Source organism: Coturnix japonica, chromosome 7 (genome assembly GCF_054131305.1).
Source record: "Coturnix japonica strain WE chromosome 7, WE-NBRP24, whole genome shotgun sequence".
Lineage (NCBI taxonomy): Eukaryota > Metazoa > Chordata > Aves > Galliformes > Phasianidae > Coturnix > Coturnix japonica.
Window position 1 is genome coordinate 25,236,380 of NC_140669.1, and position 16,978 is coordinate 25,253,357.

The window sequence follows — 16,978 nt, forward strand, 5'->3', positions numbered from 1 at the left end:
CTGTGTCTGTTCAAGAAAGCCAGAGAAGTAGCTTGGCTTGGAGACTTGTTTTGCAAAGCCTCTGAGACAAGGTAGGTTAAGCTTAGGTTAGAACGTCTCTAACAGAATATATAGGTTAATGAGGCAAAAGTCACATCAAATTGAGCAGGAACAGCCTTCTGGCTGCTCCCTTACTTTAAGTGCAAGTAAATCGGCAGTTGTAAAATAAGAAATAATCTAAGCACATTTAGATTTTAACACAGAGCTGCACCAGAAACATCTAAGCAGTGAGATGCAGGACTGGGGCAGCTGATTCTCAGCCAGACAGAGCAGCTAAAGAATATCAATGTAAGTGACTTGGGAGGGAAAAAAAATCTTCACAATGCCTTTGTCTATATAGGACCACCACTTTTCACTAGCAGACCTCCCATTTTAAGAACCATATCAGTAAGAGAAATAATATGTCGAATAAGGATGTAGTTATGATACTGAATGATGCAGATTTCACTGAATGGCACACATTTTTCAAACTCCTCGGCTCTGAGTGAGCTCTGAATTCCTGGCACTGACCTGAAGGTAGCCACACACCAATCCACTGTGAGTGAATGGAACTGACTGATGTAGAATTACACTCTAGTTCTGCCTCACTAACATTTCTTGCTAGAAGCAAGATAATGCAGCTTTGTCTTCCAAAAAGGGTTTGAGTAATTCAGAAACAGCCCTTCTTCCTTATTCTGGGCCTCTCTCTGGGCTGGATTCCCACTCACAGAAGAGAAATAGTTGGGTAGTCCCACAGGAGAAGTGACACTGTTGCTGAGCCACAAGAAACAACCAAGTTAAAACAAATAAACCAGAACCAGGGAGCATCTTGCTGTCTGGGAGACCTGGAATAGAAGAAGGGAGAGGGTGGAAGAGCAGGGAAAAAGAAAATGACAATGAAGGCAGGGAGCAGAACCAAGTTCTTCCCCAGAAGCTGGAAAGTAGAAAAAACAGCCAACAAGAACTCATGGTTAGGGCTGAAAAACAAATGTGAGAGCTTTTCTCATCCTAGACTTCAGCCAAAAAACCAGGTTACCAATAGTAAAAGAAGAAATTTAAAAAAGAAAAAAAAAAAAAACCCTTCAAAATTGGCAGCAGAGATCTATCCATGCTCCTTGGCTCCATGTATGGCTGGGTGGAAGGGGTAAGAAGGAAACAGGAGACAAAGTGAAGCTTGGAGCCAAAATATTTTCCTTCTGGATGCTGCTGGCTCAGCCCAGCCCTTTGTGACTCTCAAATTCAACCCGTTACACACTCCCCATAATCATCATAATAAATAGCTGTTTGCTTGCTCAGTGCGTTCAACTTCCTTGCATCAGGCCAAGCTCAAGCCAGCACCAGCATTACTTTCTGTGTTTTGACCAGGCTCCCCTAAAACCAAACAAGCGCTGGTGTGATTTGCCATATTTTTGGGGAAAGAATAAAAGCAATTGCACTCAAACCCCAGGATTTGTGGCTAAGTTCACCTCATGCTGTTGGTGGTGATATCACCATTACTTAACTTTATTTTAGGACTTTTAAGACTGCTGTGGAAAAAGGAAGGGTTTCAATTCTTCTGCTGGGATTTAAGGGAGACTTTCAAGTTATGCCAATAATGTTGTCCTTCCATTAAAAGAGAAAAACCTCTGTTATTCAAAAGTGAAATTGTTGTTAGAATTCTGTAATGACAAAATAAAGGCAGCCACCATAATTAGGAGCCTTCTCCCAATGCCAACACCAAGTGGGATTTTGGCCAAAACACAAAAATTACAGAGAAAATAACAGCCATAAGAAACTATGCTTCTCCAGCTGTTGTAACTTCTTTCTCTCCTTCATCCATGCTTCACATGTACAGGTTTGCACAAGATCATGGTCTCTCAGCAATCCTCTCTTCGGTGCATTTTGACCCAGTACCCCCACTTCTGAGCCTTTTCAAGTTCTCTTATCTTTGCTTTGGGGAGAAGCTGCAACATTCTGTTTCCTTCCATGTGAGGAGCATGACAAGTCAGAGGAATATAGGAGTGTTGTTCATTCCCTACAGCAGTCTTTAGGGGCTTCTTACCCTCTAAAAGCAGGAAAATAAGTGACACAAGCAGCCAGTTTGAGGGGGATTTCCTTTAAGTGGAGTAGACATCAGCTGGGGAGATGGAACATCCCTCATTAAAACAAGACAGTTCCAACGCTGCCTAAAATAACACCTCTTTCAAGAGCTGGCAACACCACACTTGCTGTTTCAAGCCACATTCAGCAGTACTCATGGTTCATCCTGAAAGTGCAGTCGTATTTCCTGAGATGCTCTGAGAAGTTCCCCAGAAAATCCTCAGCAGGTCACGACACAGGGATTTTCAAAGCTTCAGGCAACTTGAATAGGATTTGAGTATCTTTGAAAACATCTTCTTACCATCTGAAAGTGTTATCAAGAACCTTACCGGAGTGCTGCATCTAGATGTAGAGTCCTCAGGAGAAACAAGAACCTGTTGGATAGTGTCCAGAGGAGGGCCATTAGGATGATCCAAGAGGTGATACACCTTCCCTACAAGGACAGGCTGAGAGCTGGAACTGCTCGTGGAGACCTGAGAGCAGCCTTTCAGTATCTAAATGTGGGCTGCAAGAAGGAAGGGGACAGACTCTTTAGCAAGGTCTGAGATCTTAAGATGGTGATTTTAATGCATTGGCACAGGATGCCCAGGGAAGTGGTAGAGTCACCATCCCTGGAGGTATTCAAGAAACGTGGACATGCTATACTAAGGGGCAAGACTTAGTGGGTATGGTGAGTATGGTATATCAGACTCTTGGCTACCATTCTTGTATTGCTTCATATGTGATGAAAATCCTCTTTGCAGAATCAGAAAAAACAAAATGAAACTCCAAAAGAAGCCTTGTACCTGGAAGAGAATGAAAATCTCTAATCCTGCCCCCAGGCTCCTCACCTGATTTTCCAGGTTCATGAATGGTTAAATGCCTGGAGCTGACTGTTCTGCAGAGCCGACTGCAAAGCAAGAGCTGCAGCTATGAACTTCTCACCACTGGTAAACTACAGTAGTTCAGGTGACCAAGCAGAGTAACATAGTCTGAAGACAGCTACAGAAAGCAACTGCGTTTTTTGTGTTGATGACACCGAATGTTTAGTTATGAAAGACTGGGGAGGAGGGAGAAGAGCAGGGAATTTCCATCGAGAGTGCCAAGATGTAATGAATGCCATGTTAGGGACCATTTATACACGATGAAATTCATTCCTACGCCAAGAGCCGGCATAAAGTTACATACTGCTGAATTTGCTGGTAAGAAGCAGAAGGAATGAATTTCATTTAAGGAGTGATGTTCCAGATTCCTGGATGAGACTCTCAGGACGGCTGCGCTCAGGAGTGAATGAAGCACTGTGCAGCAGAACCTCAGCGAGCCTTGAAATGAATTCTGCTCTGACCTAACGCAAACCACAGACTTGAAATTCTGATGATTCAGAAATTTTCAGCTCGCACCAGGAGTTCTTGCAAAATATTTGGAAACTGCAGGAAGCGTTTAATGGTCTCCCTATGTGAAGGAAAGGAATCCTGACCTGTTGTCTTTATGATTCCTGTTCTTACGAGTGATAATTTTAGAAGGAGATAATTAAGCCCATGTGGCCATTCTTCTAAGGTTGCAAAAAGAATAAGAAGTGACCTGGCTTGGTGATTTCTGTGCTATCTAGACTTGCAGGCAAATGCTTTCAGGGCCAGACCGTCCTCCCAGGCATATCCACAGCCTCCAAGCAGTGTGTGCAGTAGAGGAAACTAAGCCAACCCACTGGAGAGGCTTATCTGCAGAGCAATACACGGAACAAGAGAAGTCAGGAGGACCTTATAAGGACATATGCCTTTTCTAGCCAAGAGTGAAAAGTTAGGATTTCAGTATGGGAAGTTAAAAAAAGACCAAGAACATGAATCAGAATTGAATCAGAATATCCGTGGCTAAAGCAGAGGGTTTAGAACATCCTTACTCCTTACTGGGATGCAAAAACCATGGAAAGGTTGTTATAAATTCAGAGTGATCTCATCCTAAGAAAGCCTTCAGGTGAATCTTTCATTCCTGTTAGCTCAGCGAGCAGAAGGACAGACAAAGGAGTCACATCCACTTCCCAAAATAACTTAAGAGACATCTCAGAAAGTCTAACAGCATGCAATATAATGATTACTGCATGTTTGTGTCATAATTACTGTCAGAGATTCCTTTGGAAGTGAAACCAGACTGTTTCAAATTTTGTTGAAATACGACTCCTTCGATTATTTCTGGCTGCTAATAAATGATGGCTGTGCAAGAAACTAATTTGAGAATCACTGTAAATTATGACTTTGTTTTGTGTGCTTCCAGTAATGTTTTCTTAAATAAGATTCTTACATTTGTTCCCCTGTTTGTGTAAGCAGTGCTGTGGTAAGCATTAGACACAGTCACACACTTGTTAACACTATTTCTCACTCAGTCTTCAGACTGAATTGCGTTTTCATTTTTGTGTAAACACTCAACATTGTCCTGGAAGACTTAGGTGCAATGCAGGATGACAAAAGACATAAATGAGGTCAACGGTTGACCATGCTGGGTATATCCAGTATATACACATTATAAATGCCATTATAAAAATAGTCTCTAAAAGCAGCAGGCTGGAAATTGGGTCACTAAAAGCAGCACTCTGGAAATGGATCTAGAAGTCGCATCTCTTTGGAACAGTGACCCTGCCCTTATCCTTGAGGAGAACTGGTAGATGCCACGTACCCAGACCTTCAGAGGTTAGAAACTCCCTGAAGTGCCCTTTGGTTATGTTTGTACAGCACCTTGCACCAAGGGGGAAGTCTTCCTCCCCAGGGAAGACTGCTGGTTGCACCCACATGTTTGTTCCACCATAGCCAGTTCATTCCGGGTTACGTTCCATTCTAAGTGGATTTCCCGGAGTGATTTTTATTTACCATAATCCTCCTGGGCTTGAAGGCTCCTTGTCTCCTTTTCCTTCATCACATCGGTTGTGCTTAAGTAGCAGCTCTCAGCAGTGGGACTTGCTCACACACCCTGTCCAGAAGAAGCACATCCCAGTAAGAAATGACTATACCTTCTCACAGTGTTCTCCAGTTGGTTTCATCAAGAATTCCTGAGTTGTTTTAAGTTGTCATTAGAGAACAACACTTTCTATCTCCAGTCTCAAAAGAGCAGGAAAAATCTGAAGGCAGGTCCCATTTCTAAAGCTCTCCCTTGCTATGGTGACACTGGTTGTGTGATTATTTTGAGGGGTAATATGTCTCTGGTGGCTAAAAAAATGCAGCGCAGTAGATTTAAAAATGAAAATTAGACAAGATGGGAATTGGCTCACCACGGCTCACCTCAATTGCCAGGTCAGGTTTCAATTTCCAGTAAGCTTTCAGCAGGGAAGCTCGTGTTAATGGATCTGTGGACATTTGTCATGGAGAGGAATAGAAATTTCTTTGAGAACGCATACCTGCCATTCCAACTAAGTGCTTTCTGGGAACAAAGCATGTGCTGGGGATGTACGCTGCCTACTGAATGTCTTCATCCCAAACAGATTACAGCTTGCTTTTTGCTGCAGGTCATACAGTCAGCATTCTTTAAGTGGAACTAGAGCTTGGTTCTCATTTTGGTGAAGAACTTTCATGGAGATCCAGGACGTTCAGCTTAAGAACAGTACTTCATGTACACATTTGTCAGAGCTGTTTTAAATGGTTGGGAACCAGGGCGGACTATTAGATCAATAACCCCTTTCCAAAGACAGAGGTTCTGACAACAACAGTCAGCAGTGCAACCCTCATATTGGATGTGAGCTTGAGCTCTGGTCCAAGCAGTGCTCCAGGATGGGGTGTGAGGTTGTAGTGAATGATCTCCCCAGTAGCAGCTTCCTGCTTTGGGGTCACGATTGCACACTCTGCTTTGAGACTTCCCTTCAAAACAGGAAAAAGAGACACCCCACAATGCAGGAGAGATAGCTGTGGGAACGAGACGAGCAGAACTGGGTGACAAAGTTCGTATGCAACTTGCTTAAGTTAGACTGTAACAGTGAAGAGCCGGTGCAGTTCGAAGAGGTGCAAAGCCTGCCGCTAAATAAAGAAAAGCTCCCCAAAAGAGGGGGGAAAAAGCCATTTTGTCAAGGCAAACGCCCCACAAAATGGCACGACCGCTCTCCCTCTCCGCACCCCGACCCTTTGTGGCTGCCGGCGGGGCAGCGCCGCGCTCTGCTCGGCGGGGCGGTGGCGGCCCCCGTCCGTCCCCCGGAGGCTGCGAGGGCCAATGGATTCCGGGGCGGCGGCGGCTGCTCCCCCCCAACACCGCCCGCCCTATATAACGCCCGGGCGGCGGCGCTGCGACCGTCGGGCTGCTTGCGAGCGGCTCCGTTCCCCGCTCCGATCCAAGTGCCGTTCTCCGAGCCCTGCCGAGGATGCCGGGCCGCGGCGGGTTGCGGCTGGCGCTGCTCGCCCTCTGCCTGGGGGCGGCGGCTGCGGGAGGGGGCGACGGGCAGCGGCGCGGAGGGAAGAACCGGCGGCAGGCGCAGACCGCCTCGGTGCCCCAAGCCACCCCCGCGCAGGGGGGCAAGCGTGAGTACCGGCACGGGCTGCGGGGATGGAGCGGGGGTCGGCCGGCTCCGCGTACACCACGCGGGTGGGGGTCCGTGGTGCTGCTCGGGCTGCTCGTGCCCTGAGCGCGCCCTCGGTGCGATGAAACTTTGCTTTCTTTCCCCCCCATCCCCTCCGCAGAGACCTGCTTTGACAATGGACGGTACTACCAGATAAACCAGCAGTGGGAGCGCATTTACCTGGGGAACACGTTGGTCTGTACCTGCTACGGTGGAAGCAGAGGGTTTAACTGCGAAAGCAAACCCGAACGTAAGTTGGTGTTTTAGCTGCAGAGTGGCTTTTGGTGCAGATTCAGCTAGTGAGTTACAGCAAGCAGTGCGGGTTTTTAGCTGGAGTTTGCTCCTTGGGGTCAGCTAACGGATCTACTCTCAATTACACTGAAGATCTGGCTTGGGATTTTAAGAAATGCTTTTCATTAGAGATGGGCCTGCCACCAGAACCCCAAGCCAAACATCACTCATCTCTCTGGAGGATTGGATCTAAACATTAACTTTGGAGCCAACCTCTTCTTTATAATGAACTGAACCGACTCCGCTCGCATGGGGAAGCTCAAATCTGGAGTCACTTTGCAGCTCTGGCTCCGTGCAGTTTGATCGCTTCACCCCAACTTCTCATAGCTGTGCGGTGTCGTCAGCCTGTTTAAACATACTTCAGCTTACAACTTTCCACAGCCCCCCAGCCGTGCTGTGAGCGTTCCATCATTGAGTGTAAAATGAGATTGTTTAGTCTTCTGCAGTAAAAGTTTAGGTAACAGAAAAAAACTTTATACGTGGCATCCGATGGAAGATGCGACTCGCTGGAATACAGCGTGGTTTAGATAATCAGATGCACGCTATCTGTCTTGGTTGGTCTCGAGCCATTGGTTTGCTGTAATTCCTTTATCTTGCTCTGGAGATGCAAGAGAGAAACTGGTTTCCTGGCTGATAACGTTCGTGTAAGATGGGAGCATCCCAGAGATGTGTTAGGCGAGACTTGGGTAAAGGTATTTTAAGGAGTACTCAGTCCCCTTGCTCCTCCATTAAAAATGGGTTTATTCTCCGTTTTCTTCCTCCCCAGGTATTCCAAAGTTTTACACTTCCAAAGTCAATTAGTAGCTATTATGGCACACTTACTTGTCTGGTAGTGAGGTCCAGAACGTTGTTCTGTTGGAGACCTCAAGTTGTGTGACAACACTGGCACAGCCCTTCTGTAATCGCATAGGCTTGGGCAAGTGTGAATGAGTCACAAGTGGGCCTGTTGACTTCAGTAGGGCTGCTGCAGAATTCGGGATTAATGCGCTCAAAAGAGGTGGATTAGCATGTCAAAACCCACAACTTCTGGGGAATATTTGCTCCCCTCTGAGTTCTGTCCTGCTGCATTTCAAACAGTTGGGGTTGATCCTTTAGGGCATGCCAGCCCAGGTGCCATGCTCAACCCCTGGCTCACTGTGGGAGGGAAACTGTGGTTATTCAGCAGCGAGGGGGAACATGAGGGGGTTAACTCTGCCCCAGTTCCTTTCTGTTGTTCTACCCCAAGGAGAAAGAGGAGGCCTATCATCCCTCAGAAAAAAAGAGCATCCATGTGAGGAGGTGAAGAACATGCATTTTTTTTGTTGACCGTACATGTTACTAGAGTAGTTTCATGAAATTCGTTTTTCTCCTTTTATAGCTGAAGAGACTTGCTTTGACAAATACACTGGATCCACTTACCGAGTAGGGGAGACTTATGAGCGCCCCAAGGACTCCATGATCTGGGACTGTACTTGCATTGGAGCTGGACGTGGGAGAATCAGCTGCACCATTGCTAGTATGTAACCAAGAGCCTGTTACTAGAGCTCATTCCTTCTTGTCACATTTTCCAGAGCCGCTTTCACAATTCTTCCAGTGCTTATTAGCTAGAGTTAGGGGGCTTTGATCCAGAGCACATTAAAATCTTGCAAGTGAAAGTCCTTCCCCTGTGTACGCACACTTTAAAAATCAAATTCCTCCTCTATTTAAGAGGTGAGGTCCTATGTGTAAAAACATAGGCCAGGATGACTGGTAATGTCCAGCCATCCATGTTAGTACATTTCATATATACAAGAATGTCTTGCATCTTCACAGACAAGTTTTTCCAGTCAAAATATACTTGAAAAAACATCAGGGTCTAATCTGCTATGAAGTCAAAGTTACCCTGTAAACATTAATAGGAGTATTCTAAATATCAGCCACTTGGGAGCCATTCCCTTTAGTTTCTAAAAACATCATGCCAGCCCTGGTCTCAGAGGGAACAAGGATTTGATATCCATTGAGCCAGCTCTGTGCTTCTGCAATTTTGTTTTTACCTGTCTGCCCCATCCTTGCTTCTTTCTGCACAGCTTTCCCTTTCACATCTGTCTCTGTCTGGAAATCCTTTCCGTATTGAGTCACTGAATTGTTCACAGTTTCCCTTCAGTTCATAATTAGACTTTCTCTGAGCACAGATGAAGTTCGCTGTGTGTCAGGCCTTTTAATCTGAGATTTCAAAGTCCCTCAGGCACCTTTGGAAAAGTCTTTCTTACAGCTATTCAGTTTCTTGTTTAAGACACACAGTGCTGAGCCCAACAGCATTGCCACAGAGGGTTCGAAAGCCAGCCATCATTATAGCATGGAAAGAAATGCATCAAATATAGCAAGTAGAGCTGGAGCCCTTCGAAATGTAATGGCATTTTATTGAGCAAGGATGATAAGTGTTGTAAGAAAAGAAAGAGTCAGTGAGGAAATTGCAAACATAAGAGAAGTCTAATTTCTTCATCATCAGCCCAGTTTAGGGCTCACTGGAGAGTCTCATTGACTGCAAATGGATTTGAATCAATCTTTATAACTCTTAGATTGCCTGCTTTCATAAATGAGCCAATGAAACATTTTAGTGGCTCCTAATAAATGACCAGACATGTGCTTCTTACCTTGGAAAAGGATCTTGTTTGCTAACTGCTGTTCACTGCACTGTTCACTTCCTGAGCCTGGGCTGAGCTGTGGGGCCAGAACACCTCAGGCCCACTAGGTGCCGGTAGACTGGGATTTGGCCTTTTTGGGGCAGGATTTTGGTGTAGAAGGAGGAGCAATGTCACCAGACATCACCTTTTCCTGCGCACACAGACCTGGCTGCTGCATCCCTCAGCCCACAAGCCTGTGTGGGCTACAATGGTGCCAAGAGAAAAATGGCGCCCTCTGAGGAAAACAGCAGGCACCATTTTGCAGCATGAAGGAAGAGGTCATGATCGGCCCTTCTGCTCATCTTCCTCCTTCCTTCACCTCCACCATGACGAAACCTTTTCCTGCTCACTCCTATCCCCATGGGGATCCTACCTCCCCGTGGTGCTGGCTGTGGTGGTGCTCCTCACCTCAGCTCCCTTCTCTCCCTGCAGATCGCTGCCATGAGGGCGGCAAGTCCTACAAGATCGGAGATACCTGGCGTCGGCCTCACGAGACAGGCGGCTATTTGCTGGAGTGCGTGTGCCTGGGCAATGGCAAGGGCGAGTGGACCTGCAAGCCCTTGGGTATGTGATGGCTTTGTCCTCCCTTAGCTTGGCTGGCTTGCAGTCTCACTCCTCACCTGGGGTGTCCCCGGTTCCATATGGGGCACACACACTGACCTTCTTTTCTCCCTCAGCTGAGCGGTGCTATGACAACACAGCTGGAACATCCTATGTGGTGGGTGAGACCTGGGAGAAGCCCTACCAGGGCTGGATGATGGTGGACTGCACCTGCCTGGGGGAAGGCAGCGGCCGCATCACCTGCACCTCCAGAAGTAAGACAAACCGCATTGCTATAAATATTCTATTGTTTTAGCACTTGTGAAGCAGACAGGGCTTGTAAAATCCAAAATCGTGCTGGTTTGTCTGGCTTCTGCTTGAATTTTGCCAGGAACTGACTCTGTTGTGGAGCTATCAGTTTACAGCAGTTTCCTCAAGAAGAGTTGAACTTTGTACCTTTCACCTCTGTTGGGCAAGTTTTGAGGAGCTCTTTAAATTGCCTCCCATTCAGTTGCCTTGGGACACACAGATAATAGCTTTCTGCTGATGTAAACAGCAGACCTGTAAGGAACTAAAACTCTGAGGAGGGCTGGGATTAAAACTGTGTATCTGGAGAGCTTTGGTTGAGAAACAAGCCATGAAAAGCAAACCAGCCTTCACAATATTAGGTCTGTTAGAACACATGGGGAAATATCATTAACTGTCAAACAGGAATGAATAAAACAGAATGTGTTGTTTGTGAATTTGAGGAGATATTATTACTAATAAAAATGATCTGGCAGTATCTTCCTCCCCTCATAACTCAGGTCTGCATTGCTATATTGTAGGGAAATTGTAATTTAACGACCTGTTCATTTTTCATTTTATTTCTCAAATGTAATTAAGTACATAAATTTGAATGTCTGTATGTAAGATGATAGCTGTAGCCCAGAAAGTGTCACTATGCTTCAGCATAGATGCTGTTAGATATCTTTTACAGCCAGAGTTTTCTAGAATCACCACTGAATGCTGGGGAGGACATTTCAGCTTTTAATTGTCTAATGTAAAAAGCTGGATGTCCATAAGACAGTTTGAATCCCCAAACCCTTCACCACATACACATTTGCTAAATTACTTTCTGAATACTTGACGCCAGTTTACCACATTTGTGGTAGATTACTCAGTTTTTGGTCATTTTAACCAGTGTGAATTAGTAACGTGTTCTCCACATTGATATTTTATTCCGAGTGCTCTTTTAGTGGCACCTAAGATGATGCATGCATCCTTCTACAGTTCTCCATAAATCCATGTGCATTGATCCGTGATTATACTTGAGCCACTGTCTCAAGTTCTCCTTGTGAATGAGAGCATAAAACAGTGTAATGGAAGAACTAGTTGATCCATGTGTATCTGGCATCCAGACAAAAGTAGTTTGTTACATTGTCCTTTGAACCTGTTTATTCAATTCAATGTGGGCTGTGAGTTAATAAAGACAACGGGAAGATTTAGGAAGTCTGATATTCCTGTTAGGACATGAGCAGCTGGTATTAACTTCACTGACAGCTTTCCAAACACTTCTTTTGGAAAAAGTGGTATTTAACATGTTGCCTTCTAATAGGTTCTGGTTTACTCCAGCTGAGCAAGGCATTAAAACGAGTTGATTTATTTTTACCATCAGGATTTTTGTGGTCTCTCAGCCTATGCAGTTAAACACAGATTTTAGAGTATATAGGGCTTGTAATAGCAGGCTTCAAGAAAGGTTGGCTCGCAGTAAATGCTTTAAACTATCGGCACGTTTGATGGTGTTGATGTTTCAGTACTATAAATGGCACAGTGAAAGCATCCAACGCAGAAATATCTAATGATCATGTTCCTTGTACAGATAGGTGCAATGACCAAGACACCAAGACTTCCTACAGAATTGGAGACACTTGGAGCAAGAAGGATAACCGTGGAAACTTGCTTCAGTGCATCTGTACTGGTAATGGCAGAGGTGAATGGAAATGCGAAAGACACACGTCCCTGCATACAACTAGCACTGGTAAGTGGGACATGGTGTAAATTACGGACAGAAGCAATGAAAGGCGTGCTTGAAGTGGCTAGGAGTTGGTGTTGAATTGCACCATCCTACCTTTGGCACATAGCAAACTTGTCTGTGAAAGACCAGCATCACAGAGGGTTAGAATTCAGGAGATGCTCCTTGTTCGTGGATGTGTAGATAAAATTAATTACATTTGGCTGCCTTGCACAGACAGGGCTTGAACATACAGATGTGACTGCCTGCACAATCATAGTGCAGTAAATCACACATAGAACTGTGCACCTATAGGAAATATCTACTAGCTCTGTTTTAAAAGCACGGCATTTTGAATTAGTGTTTGAACTTGATGTATTTGCCTCAGGGTAACTGCCTTAAAATGCCCTCAATTTAAACTCCACTGAGACCATCTGGTTTCTTTGACAAGATAAATGCATCTACTAATGGTTAGGCTTTAAAAAACAGAAATGCCAAAGTATGTATGAAGTGCAGTTTAGTACACATAGGTAGTTTGTAATTTTGGTGTGAAATATTACCTGGTTTATAGGTAACCTATTTCCTGCCTAAGGCTTAACAAAGTCTTCAACTTCTAAGTGCTTTTCACCATTTTCTTTTGGTGTATGCAGAAAAACTTCTGTTTTTCTACAGAAACTACACTGAAATTTTCTTGATTAATGACTTCTAACTCGTTAGCACCAGCAGGTTTGCTTCAAACTCTCAGAAAGTACAAACTTCAAAAGGCGTATCACTTCAATGGTGTCAGTGCTCTGTTTACTGCACCTCAGCAGACCTGAATTTGTGAAGATTGCTGTGGGAATCTTTAGTAAAAACATCCATAATATAAACAGACAGCCTGTGTTCTTTACCAGTGGAAAAAATAAAAATGAATCCTACCCTTGTTTGGTTGTATCTTTTTTTTGCATTCTCTCTCTACTTTATCAGTACTTCTTTGTTGTATGATCAGCTGGTGATCTTAATCCTTTCTAAAGCAACTACAGGTGGTAGAAAACAAAGGCTATCATTAGCAGGAGAGAGGGCTGTTCTTTTTGTTTTGAAGTTTACAAAATGGAATAATGTGTCTGGGGAGGTTAAGAGTGATGTCGTCAATCTGATGTAGTGCTTAAGTGTTTGTCTCAGCATTTAATTGAAGTGTTCTGTTCTTCAGCTCTGCATGTGACATCTCTGTTCTCTCCCATGTTCTACCGCAGGATCTGGCTCTCCCAGCTTCACAAACGTGCAGACTGCGTTGTATCAGCCCCAGCCTCAACAACCCCAACCTCAGCCACATGGCCACTGTGTGACTGATAACGGAGTGGTGTATTCTGTGGGTATGCAGTGGCTGAAGACACAGGGCAGCCAACAAATGCTTTGTACTTGTCTGGGCAATGGAGTCAGCTGCCAGGAAATAGGTATGAGTTTTTCTTCAGTGCCTGTTCTGTCCAATGAGATCTGTGGTTTTATTTTGATGGGGAGCCCCTTTGCACGTGCATCATATGTCTACTAAAGAAGACACACTGGAAAAAGATGCAAGAGGCAAAAAAATAAATAATTACTTTGGTTACTTGCAGCCTGGTTCTGTAGGGCAGAAATATTTCCCAGTGAGTTATATATATAACACTGCTGAGGCCCATGGGGAACAACGTTCATAATTTTATTCAAACCAAGCTGCAGTAATATATGTTTAGAAAAGAATGTAAAAGAATGACACAGCTGTGGGACTAAGTCTTCTCTTGGTGTGTGTTGGCCCAGGTCCACGGCAGTCACTGTGGGTTCATAGCAGCCAGTGATTTGACCCAGAGGGGCTGTTGCTGTGTTAGAACCCTTAGATTTGGGGATTGCTTTAAGCTGGAGTCTAATGCTGTGCTTGGTTTATTTCAAAGCTGTTACCCAAACATATGGTGGCAATTCTGATGGAGAAGCCTGCGTTCTGCCTTTTACCTACAACGGGAGGACTTTCTACTCCTGCACCACCGAAGGCCGCACAGATGGGCACCTGTGGTGCAGCACCACTTCCAACTTTGAGCAGGACAGGAGATACTCCTTCTGTACTGAGCAGAATGGTGAGTCCTTCTCAGAGGGTCTTCACGTGCATATGGCCTTCGTGAAGGAAGGAACAGAAGCACATAGCTGACTTGAACAGTCCTGGCAGTTAGTTCAGAGGGACTCTTGGCATGCCTCAACAGCAAGGCAGTTATGTGAATGGAGGGCTGTCTGAAGTCAGGGCATTTTTACACTCTTGGCATCTTTGGAGGGTGTAGCCTTTGAGTCATGTTCTCTGTTCTTCAAGCTGACCTTAGAACATGAATACTTAGACAGAACAGAGCTTTGGCCCAAAGGATATGTGGACTTTGTTTCTGCTTGGCTGAATTGCTACAGCATTGCCCATATTAGGTTGCAAAGAAGAGGGTATCCATAGAGTACAACTTGTGCAGTTCTCTGTCACTGCCTCGCTCCTGACTTTCTAGCCAGGTTGCCATATATAGCAGTAATCTTAATGTGATTTGTGATTACTGTGATCAAAAGCTGGTGCATGACTAATGCAGCAGCATTCCTGCTTGTTTGTGGATGGTCGGCATTCCCTTCACAGCACAAATCTACCTGTGTGGTTGTACTTCCTGGAAAGCCCATCAGGCATCTGTGGAGCAGTGTCCAGGCAAGCTTCTCTGCAGTCTGGCCTTAGAGAGAATTTTTCACATTCCATCACAAAAATGCTGCTTCTTACACTGTACAGGCTTTTTAACCGCTCTTCTACCTCTTTTTCTTTTAATGATAAGCCTTTCTGCACAGCACATACAATACTCTTTCTTTAAAAAAAAAAAACCAACAAAAAATAAAACAAACCCAACAAATACAAAGCTAAAAAACTTGTTCCCCTGTCCACATGCGGATGTGCATGCATTCTTGTTTTAGTGAGGCTTCTTGTGGTATTCCGTGGGGATTAAGAAATATTGATATAGCTAAAAACCTCAGCAAATGCCTCCTTGTTCTCTATTATTTGTAAACCAGAGTTGTACAAGAGGTGAATAGTTTATATAGATTAGAGCCCTATTTCCACTGGTGCTTGCAAAACACAAAGCTTTCAAACTGCAGAGAGTTTTTGACTTGTCCTGTTGTTCATAAATGAATTGTAACCCTTTCCTGACATCCAAGGTTTCTCTTTAAGCTAAAGGGCACAATTGAGTAATAGTCTCGGTGAGATAATATAGGTATGCTGAGAAATGTGAGGTTACTTGATTCTCTAGACTTTGGTACAAAGGGTTTGCAAAGCCACTTCCCAAACACAGCGAGCTTTAGTTTTCCATATTCCCCAGGAAATCCCATGGCTGGGTCCAGCAACTCTTTCCAAAGCAATGTTTGAACTGAGCTGACCTTGTGCAAGGCTTATATTTCCAGATCTGAATTAATTAAATCCAATAAAAGAGGCTAGTGAATAATTCCATACAGAATACACATGGGAAAAATAGTGCTAGTGGTTTGTTTTTAAAGCTGTTCTCTGAATGTTATGGGAGAGCGTAGGTTTGATTTGCATCTGTTTCCTTTTTATCTCCAGTTTTGGTCCAGACACGTGGTGGCAATTCCAATGGTGCTCTGTGCCACTTCCCCTTCCTGTACAACAACCGCAACTATACCGACTGTACTTCTGAGGGACGGAGAGACAACATGAAGTGGTGTGGAACCACTGAGAACTATGATGCTGACCAGAAATTTGGCTTCTGCCCTATGGCTGGTAAGAATGAGAACCATAAAGGGATTATAATTGCTCGCACGTAGCTTCGTGAACTGGAAAGTAAGGAGCTGTCTGTCATTGGTCAGTTACTGATGACTTCCACTGAGCTTGCATCCAGGTCCAAAAACCTTTAGGAATTTCTGAAGCTTTTTGACCTGTTTTCCCCCCAGCTAATCACTTCTTGTGAGGACTCAGGTCAGGAGAAGGCTATTTTTGTTCCTTATTTGCTGCAAGCTAGGCATGCTTTTCAGCTGGTGCAAACTGTTGTAGGTTCATTAAGAAGCACTGGACTATGTTGCAAGTGATTTTTTTTATCTTGCATCTGACAAAGTTTCTCCTTCATGGCTCATCACTTACTCTTACTTAATGTGTGGTTAGGAATATGTCCGCACTATGTTGTTGTCCATTTCTCCCGTCCATGCACATCTCTGATTTCTAGCACATGGGAGTTCTAAGGCTTTGTGATTATCAGCAGTGCAGCGTCTGAGACCTTAAACATCTTGATGAACTCTCAGCTCTTCATATGGCTATGTTCATGTAACAGCATACATGTGATGAGAACTGATTGTTGCACACAGCACCCTTTGAACATCATACAGAATCCAATCTCTGTTAGCTTTCAAGTGCAAATTAAATGAATTAACCTCTGCAAGGGAATCTACGCTCATCATACTGAAAAAATGATATTTGAAATATCACGGGTGCTTATGACACCCTTGTTAAGATGCAGAAACCAGTATATGGCATGAAGGGGCACTGCAAATGATGTAAGCCCTCAGTGCCTTGTTAGCTATGACCTCATGAAGTGTTTTCTTACTTTCTTCCCAACCAGCCCATGAGGAAATCTGCACCACCAATGATGGTATCATGTACCGTGTTGGGGACCAGTGGGATAAACAACACGACATGGGCCACATGATGAGATGTACCTGCGTAGGAAATGGCCGTGGAGAGTGGACTTGCATTGCATACTCCCAGCTCAGAGGTACTGCTTCTCATGTTGACATCACTGCTTTGGTCTAAGTGTTGGGGGTACAGAAGAAATTGGTTTTCTTTCCCATCGTGGGAAATTCAAGCCCAGACCCAATTTTATATTTCTGATCTTTTCTGTAGATTCCAAAGGGGATGAGAAGGGACATGTAAAGCTCTTGTCTTGA

At 44.5% G+C, this 16,978-nt stretch overlaps 1 protein-coding gene across 8 annotated transcripts in view; it reads left to right on the top strand.

Moving 5' to 3' along the window:
• The first annotated feature begins 1,482 nt into the window (after positions 1 to 1,482).
• The window catches only part of FN1 (fibronectin 1), a 52,921-nt gene continuing 37,425 nt past the window's right edge, over positions 1,483 to 16,978 (top strand). For 7 of the 8 annotated variants that reach the window (XM_015867978.3, XM_085551925.1, XM_015867979.3 and 4 more), the window contains exons 1-10: positions 1,483 to 6,566; positions 6,726 to 6,854; positions 8,253 to 8,390; positions 9,970 to 10,101; positions 10,215 to 10,352; positions 11,939 to 12,097; positions 13,303 to 13,503; positions 13,975 to 14,154; positions 15,645 to 15,821; positions 16,654 to 16,806. In XM_015867978.3, coding sequence (XP_015723464.2) covers positions 6,410 to 6,566; positions 6,726 to 6,854; positions 8,253 to 8,390; positions 9,970 to 10,101; positions 10,215 to 10,352; positions 11,939 to 12,097; positions 13,303 to 13,503; positions 13,975 to 14,154; positions 15,645 to 15,821; positions 16,654 to 16,806 — 1,564 coding nt within the window. In that variant the 5' untranslated portion in view covers positions 1,483 to 6,409. 8 annotated transcript variants of the gene reach the window in all.